General features: G+C 44.3%; 1 protein-coding gene across 1 annotated transcript in view; it reads left to right on the top strand.

Annotated features, from left to right (window-relative positions):
• The window catches only part of Idh2 (isocitrate dehydrogenase (NADP(+)) 2), a 22,889-nt gene that overhangs the window by 6,914 nt on the left and 7,507 nt on the right, over nt 1-8,468 (top strand). The window contains exon 2 of the mRNA XM_031387098.1: nt 6,552-6,643. Within this exon, the coding sequence (XP_031242958.1) occupies nt 6,552-6,643 (92 nt within the window). The remainder of the gene's footprint in view (nt 1-6,551; nt 6,644-8,468) is intronic.

Raw genomic sequence — 8,468 nt, 5'->3', positions numbered from 1 at the left:
GTGTGTGTGTGTGTGTGTGTGTGCATGTGTGTGTACACATGCCTGTCACAGCACCTGTGTGTAAGGACAGCTTGCAGGAGTTGGTTCTTTCTTTTTACCAGGTAGTTCAAACCAGGGATTGAATTCAGGTGTCAGGCTGGGATATCTGGCCATTTTCTTTTTTATTTTAACAGTGTATTTAAATTTATTCTTTTTGTTTGTTTGTTTGTTTCAAGATTAAATTTATTCTTTGACAATTAATACACCCATACAGTATATCTGGATTATTTGTGCCCTTCTTCCCACCTCCCACCACCTCCTCTCTTTAGTAGTGTTCAGAGCTGTTACTTTGTAGCCATGGCCCCAGACATCTTCAGAACCTTTAGTCTTGCAAAACTGAAACTCTGTATCTATGAAACAGTAATTTCCTAGTTCCTCCTCCCTTAGCCCCTGGCAGATAAGGTTCCATCCACTCCTCTGTGCTTCAGTGTTCTAGGCCACTAGTTCTGAACCCTTGATTGGGACCCCCTTTGGTAAACCTCTCTCTCCAAATGTATTTGCCTTACAATTCAAAACCGCAGCAAAATTATAGTTATAAAGTAGCAATGAAAATAATCTTACCTTTAGGGGACATCACAGCATGAGCAACTGTGTTAAAGGGTCTCAGAAGCAGGAAGGTTGAAAACCACTTATTGTTTTAGGCACTGGTATAAGTAGAATCTTACCATATTTGTCTTTGTTTCTTTCGCTTTTTTTTTTAAGATTTATTTATTATTATAAATAATGTAGCTGTCTTCGCACACACCAGAAGAGGGTGTCAGATCTTATTACAGGTGGTTGTGAGCCACCATGTGGTTGCTGGGATTTGAACTCAGGACCTTTGGAAGAGCAGTCGGTGCTCATCTCACCAGCCACCCTTTTGAGGTGGGGTTTCTCTGATTCAAGACAGCCCTGGCTGTCTTGCAATGCTTTGTAGACCAAGCTGAGATTAAGGGCGTGAGCCACCATGCCCAGCAAAACTGTCATGTTTTATGTTACATACTGTCATTTAGGCTTACCTCTGTTGAAACATGTGACAGGATTTCCTTTTCTTTTTTCTTTCCTCTTCTAAGTCTGAATAGTATTTCATGGATGTACAGACTACATTTTGTTTATTCAATCATTCACTCATTGGGAGACACCACTTTTTGATTGTTGTGAACGATGAGCACATGAACAGGGTGTGCCAGCATCTTTTTACCGGTCCTGCTTTGAATGTGACTCTGGCTTTTGTTCTTTTTCATATTTACTTTTGCCAGCGCTAGCGATGGAACCCAGGACTTTGCCCAGGCTGCGCAAATGTAGTACTATTAAGCTGCATTCCTGGACTGGCCTCAAACTCCAGGCAGTCCTCTAGCCTCAGCCCTCTGAATGCAAGGTCACAGGACTACAGCATCAGACCTGGTTCAATCTCCTGATATTTTACCCTTGAACTTAACTTAACTAAGAGAATGAGAAGTGAATTCTCCTTGGCTTGTTTGTTGGTCATTGGAGCCTAGGCCGGCACTGAATTCTATATGGTAGTTGAGGATAACCTAGAATTGCTGATTCTGCAAAACCAGTTTATACATTGCTGAAGAATGAACTCAGGGTCTTGTAAAGGCTAGGCAAGCACACTACCAGCTTGTACCAACTACAAGCACATTCCCAGCCCTATTCTCCTCATTTATTTTATTTTAAATTATGTGTGTATAGGTATGGGGCATTGAGTACATACTATTTCTTTTTTTTTTTAAAGATTTATTTATTTATTTTATGTATATGAGTACACTGTAGCTGTACAGATGGTTTTGAGCCACCATGTGGTTGCTGGGATTTGAACTCAGGACCTTCAGAAGAGCAATCAATGCTCTTACCCACTGAGCCATCTCTCCAGCTCAACACACTAATTCTCACAGGAGGTTGCTAGCTGCCTGATCTAGGTACTGGGAACAAACTCAAGTCCTATGGAAGGAAAGTATGTACTCTTAACTTCTGAATCATCTGTCTAGGCCTCCTGGTTTAAATAAAAACATTGTTTTATGTATATGAATGTTTTACCTGCATGTATATTTATGTGTGTACCATGTGTGTATCTGGTGTTCAAAGGAGGTCAGAAGAGGGCATCAGATCTCCTGGAACCAGCTTTACAGACAGCTGTAATCCATCAGCTGGGTGGGACTCAAACCAGGGTCATCTTGAATAGCAGTCTGGCCATCTCTCTAGTCCCTCTCCTGACTTGTGTGTGTGTGTGTGTGTGTGTGTGTGTGTGTGTGTGTGTGTGTGTGTGTGTTTGAGACAAGGTTTCTCTGTATAGCCCTGGCTGTCTTGGAACTCACTCTGTAGACCAGGCTGGCCTCGAACTCAGAAATCCACCTGCCTCTGCCTCCCAAGTGCTGGGATTAAAGTCGTGGACCATCACCGCCCTTTTTTTTTTTTTTTTAAATAATCAGTAGAGGGCCTGGCGAGATGGCTCAGGGGGTAAGAGCACCGACAGTTCTTCCGAAGGCCCTGAGTTTGGATCCCAGCAACCACATGGTGGCTCGCAACCACCTGTAATGAGATCTGACACCCTCTTCTGGTGCGTCTGAAGACAGCTACAGTGAATTAGGCCAGAGCCAGCCGGGCGGAGCGAGTGGGCTGGAACTCAATTCCCAGCAGCCACAAGATGGCTCACGGCGATCTGTACAGCTACAGTGTACTCATACATATAAAATAAATAAATAAATCTTTAAAAAAAAATTAGTCACTAAATGGATATTAAAAAAAACACAACTACCTAGGGTTGGAGATATGGCTCAATGGTTAAGAGCACTGTCTGCTCTTCCAGAGGTCCTGAGTTCAAATCCCAGCAACCACATGGTGACTCATAACCATCTGTAATGGAATCTGATACCCTCTTAAGCAACCAACTACCTGAGCCAGGCATGGTGGAATTGATGCCTGTAACCCTCATGTTCAGGAGGCAAAGCAGCAAAATTTTTGTATTTGAGGACATCCTGGAATGTAGAAAGAGTTAAAGGACAACTTGAGCTGCACAGTGCAACCTTGTCACCCTACCCCAAAACTAAAACCCAAACTCAACAACAACAATCCAGTATCTGGATGATGGTGGAGGGCTTGCTTACTGACATGTGTGAGGCCATCAGCTCAGTCCACAGCTTCAAGAGAGAAGGAAGAAAAGGACTTTCTAAAATGGAGGCTGTCTTAGTCACTGGCTTACTGCTGTGAAGAGATAACATGACCAAAGCAACTCTTATAAAGGACAGCATTTAGTGGGGGCTTGCTTACAGTCTCAGGGACTTGGTCTATTATCATCATGGTTGGAAGCATAGCAACAGGCAGATGTGGTGTAGGAGAAGGAGCTGAGAAAGAAAGATTAGTCCTGACATGGGACCTCAAAGCCTACCTCCGTTGATATACTTCCTCTAACAAGGCCACACCTACTCCAGCAAGGCTACACCTCCTAATCCTTTTCAAATAGTGCCACTCCCTGATGACTATTCAAATATATGAGCCTATGGGAACCATTCTTATTCAAACCATCATAGGGATGTGGTCTAGTGGATGAAAATTTGGAGTGAATATGCAATGCTCCAGTTTCAGTCTTTAGTATCAGGAGGAAAACAATCAATTTCAAGGGCAAAGCAAGAGGGCTTAGCTGGTGTGGGCTCAGGTCCCTGCCCCTAGCTCCTCTGGGAAGCCTCAGCATCCTTGGAGTCTGACAAGTGTTGCTTGTTCTGTTACCTGTTTTTTCCATCTCCTCCTTCTTTCCCCCACCCCCATCCCTCCCTGGGTGGTTTCACATCTTAATATCTCAGTGTCAACAAAGCTTAGTTAGCACCAGGTTGCCATATGAATAAATAGGCCCCGTGTTTTCTAATTCCAGGAACACACCCATGTGATCATGACTTTGCCCTCCTTACCCTCCAGGAGGGGATGTGGCACTCACATGCTGCTGGCATAGGCTGTGTTTGTCTGTTGATAAGGCTGAGACCCTTAGAACTGGCGTATGATGTTGGATTAAAATTTAAAAAAATCTGACAAGCAGCCCTTAGATTAACTCTCAGCAGAGGCTTCTAGAAGCTCAACAATTTCTGTCCAGCAGACTATCTCGGGCTCTTCTCACCTAAGCTCTAGCCTAAAGTGAAATTTTGTAGCTTGGGTTGAAGATCCCCGTGGAATCTTGGGTATGTTAATGGAGCCAGCCATGTCTGCTTTTAGTTCCCAGGAAGGAGCCAGTTCATGTCTGTGTTTTTGACTTCTTGGCATCTGACCCAGGAGGACAAAGGTGCACTGAACCACGGGGATCTGGATTCTGTCTTTCTTGCCTCTGATATCAACCACACTCCCTAGCTCTCCTTTTTCTCCCTAAATGATCTCTAAGAGTTTCCGTCCATCTGTCTGTCTGTCTGTCTGTCTGTCTGTCTTTTTTCTCTCCAGCCTAGCTCTGTGTGTTTCTGTCTCTGTCCTCTGTCTGTCTCTCTGTTTCTTACAATCATTCACATGTCTTTGGGAAGTGAGTTGGTTTGCTCGCTTTGTGTGTGTTTCAAGAGTATTGTGAGCCTTGGCTGGGCTGTGTTTTAAGGAAATTATATATTTAAGGCCCTTTAGACTTTTCTTTCTTCTTTCCAGATAAACTTTCAGGTATCTCATGTTGGCCTCGAACTTACCTTGGAACTTCCTCGAATTTACCTCCTGAGTGCAGGGATTACTGGCACTTGCTACCACAGGCAGATTATGGAATGTTAAGGATTGAGCTCAAGGCTTCATGTATACTAAAAAAACATTTTATCAACTGAGTTGCCCCAAGCTAACTTGTTGAGGTTCTTTAAAGATATTTTTAAGGAGCTGGAGAGATGATCAGCAGTTAGGAGTATTTACTGCTCTTACAGAGGCCCGAGTTTGATTCCCAGCACCCATTGGCAGCTCACAATCATCTAAGTCCAGATCCAGGCAACCTAGTGCCCTTTTCTGACCTCAGATACGGCATGCATGTGGTGCACATATATACATACAGGCAAAACGCTCATATCATAAACAAATAAATGTTAAAAGTTTGTGTGTGAGACAGAGAGAGAGAGAGAGAGAGAGAGAGAGAGAGAGAGAGAGAGAGAGAGAGAGAGAGAGAGAGAGAGAAGTTGTTTCTCTCATTCTGTGAGTTTCAGAGGTTGAACTCATGTTGTCAGTCTTGGTGGCAACTTCCTTTCACTGAACTATTTTGTCTCCATTTCTGGGTTTTGATACTTTTCTAGAATGACCAGAATGACCAATTCACTTAAGCCTGCTTAGCTCTGAAGCTTAGGTCCCCCCTTGGGTGCCATAAGTCTGTGTTCACAGAGAGGAAGGTCTAAGTTCTTATTGTGTTCCCATAACCTGGGGCATTAATCAGCTTATCTCCTTGAGCCTCCACTTCCTCGTATTTAAAGTGGAAGCAATGAGGGGCTGGAGAGATGGCTTGGTGGTTAAGAGCACTGGTTGAAGACCCAGGTTCAATTCCCAGCACTCACATGGCAGCTTACTGTCTGTAACTCCAGTTCCAGGGGATCTGACACCCTCACACAGACAGACATGCAGTAAAACACAATGCAAATAAAATTAATACTAGTACTACTACTACTAATAACAATAAAAGAAAAAAGTAATTGTATAAAAGTAATAAAATGAAAGCAGTGAGCTAAGTATTGTAGCATGCACCTGTAATCTTAGTATTTGAGAAGCCAAGGCAGGAGGATTTTGAGTTTGAAGCTAGACTGGCCATAGAGTGAATAACAGGGCAGACTGGCTACATATGCAGATGGTATATAAAGAACAAACAAGCAAACAAGCTAGTGTGGTAGTGCAGGCAGGAAATCTCAGAGTGAAGTAGGTAGAAACAGGAGGATCAGGCATTCAAGGTCACCCTTTGTTATTATACAGGGCTACTGTGAGCACATCTCAAAAAAACAAAACAAACAAAAAAAACAACAACAAAAGCAACCAACCAATCAACAAATAAACAAACAAGATGGCACAGGGACGCTTCCCTTGGAGTTGTTTTGCAATAGATGGTGACTGGAATAAGTGGGCTTGCACTGTTGTCAGGCACATGTTGGGCTCTCACTGTGAATCTGCACATTTCTCTCCTGGCTTCAAACTTTGGGGACTCCCAGCTTGCAGACAACAGTCAAGCTTGGTGACTGTGAGAGGGTCGCGTGGGAAGGGCACAGGATTACCGGGGAAAGTGAAGAGCCAGCCTTGAGGAAGTGGGGAGTTTGCGGATTTCCCTGCCTTGGCACTAGCCTGAGTGGCCTCTTCAGCTTCCAAGGGGAGAGGATCTGATTGGCCAGGCTGGATTCAGCCCCATAAGCAGGGTGGGATGTGTTAGCTCTATATGGTCATCCTCCATGTAGAAATGGAGGTCCTGAAAGCAGGAAAGGAAGCAGTTGCTGGACCATTGGCGCTCTTGTTGTCTTTAGTCTCCCTCCTTATTGAAGTATTGAACTAGGAGGGAGAAGGACTCCCCTGCTGCTGTCCCAGAGCGGGGTTGTGATGCACTGTGTGCCCAATTCTAGATGCTGAGAAGAGGATCAAGGTGGATAAGCCGGTGGTGGAGATGGACGGCGACGAGATGACTCGGATCATTTGGCAGTTCATCAAGGAGAAGGTAGCACCTCTCCTTCAGTGGGTGGCAGATCCTGTGGGTCCCTGGTGGACAGCAGTCCGGTTTCTCACTTTCTGTCCCGCCTCCCTCCTGTAACCACATTAGTGGTTGCTGGTTCTTTGTCTTCAGCCAGTGCCTGTCCTGAGCAGTCTGGGTCTCTCACTGGTGCTGAAATGCACAGGCTTTTGAAATTTTGTTTCTTTTTCTCTTCAAAGCTTTTTATTACATTTTTGTGCATGAGCATGCTGTGGTGCACACATGGAGGTCAGAGGACTGGTCAGTTACTCCTTATCAAGTGAGACCCAGGGATTAGACTGACTCAGTTGTCAGGTTTGGCAGAAAGTGCCTTTACCTAAAGAGCTACTGTGTCAAGCCCAGTCCTCGGGAGACAGAGGCAGGTGGATCTCTGAGTGACTGGTCTACAGAGTGAGTTCCAGGATAGCCAGGGCTACGCAGAAAAACCCTGCCTCAAAAAAATCAAAACAAAACATGAAAAGGAGATTAATTGGGGTAGGCAAAATGGTCCAGCAGTTAAAGGTGATTGCTGACAAGCCTGAGGATGTAAGTTCCATCCTTGAGAGCCAACAGAGAGGGGAAAGGACAAATTACTGCAAGTTGTCTTCTGTTCTCCAGGTGCTAGCTATGGCAGAGGCACATCTCCACACACGCACACTCACCAAACAAATAAATACATAAATATAATAAAGTAATGTGTATGTACACGTGCATGTGCACAGAGGTCAGAAGAGGGTATTTGGTGACCTGTCACTCTCCACTAATTCACTGAGTTCATCTCTCCTGGAACCCAGAGCTTGTGTTTTCTCTGAAGCGGGCAAGTCCCAGAAGTCTCTGTTTCTCCCCAAGGTCTGGGGCTACAAAGCATATACAAGATGCACTGCTTGTTATGTGGGTGCTGGGGTCCAAACTGCTCTGCGTGGTTTTCCAGCAAGTGCTCCCAAGCCCTGAGCCATCACTTCAGCTTCCCCCCACCCCTGGCCCCCTTCCCTCCAAATTCCAAGAAAAACAAACTCACTGTAAGGTCTCAAACACTCACTAGCAGAACAGGAGACAGAGGCAAGCGCTTATATGCAAAGTCCCGAGCAGCTCCATGAGGGATGAAATGAAGCCTCTGCAAAGGAAAACTCTTTAAAACCCACATGCCCGATCCGACTCGTGGCTCAAGTGAGGTGACAAAAGGCTAGCATGGATAAGATGGTCTAAGTGTCTTACCCTAGGTGTTTAGCCATGGTCAAATTAGACCCCTGACTTTCTGGAAACAAAATATGTAGTTACCTTTCACTGACCATCATCTCTGAGGGCCTCTATGCCAGGCCTGCAATTATTAAATGCTCGTCACTGCATGGGGAATAAAATTTGTCTTTCCTGCCTGAAAATTAATTTCGGTCTTCTGGTTCAAGTTCTGATCTTGTCCATTTAATAGTGTTTGGAGACAAGTTTCTGAAAAGATTAGAGAAGAACATTCCCCCCAAAATTGCCCAACACTAACTACAGACAACAAAACAAGACTTTATTTAAATAAGGCAGCTGATTTTTAAATTAAAAGTTACTTCATTTTTTTTTCTTTTACGTGTATAAATATTTTATCTGCATGTATGTGTGTGCACCACATGTATGCCTGGTGCCCTCAAAGGTCAGAAGAAGATATCAGATTCTATAGAGCTGAAGTTATGTATGGTTGTGAGTTATCATGTGGGTGCTGGGATCTGAAGACCCCGGGTCTTTTGCAGGAGAATCAAGTACTTGTATCCCCTGAGCCACCTCTCCAGCCCCTCTCTCTCCTTTAAGTTTTTTTTTTTTTTTTTTTTTT

This window comes from Mastomys coucha, unplaced genomic scaffold (assembly GCF_008632895.1).
Source record: "Mastomys coucha isolate ucsf_1 unplaced genomic scaffold, UCSF_Mcou_1 pScaffold21, whole genome shotgun sequence".
NCBI lineage: Eukaryota > Metazoa > Chordata > Mammalia > Rodentia > Muridae > Mastomys > Mastomys coucha.
This window is presented reverse-complemented; position numbering and strand designations above follow the sequence as displayed.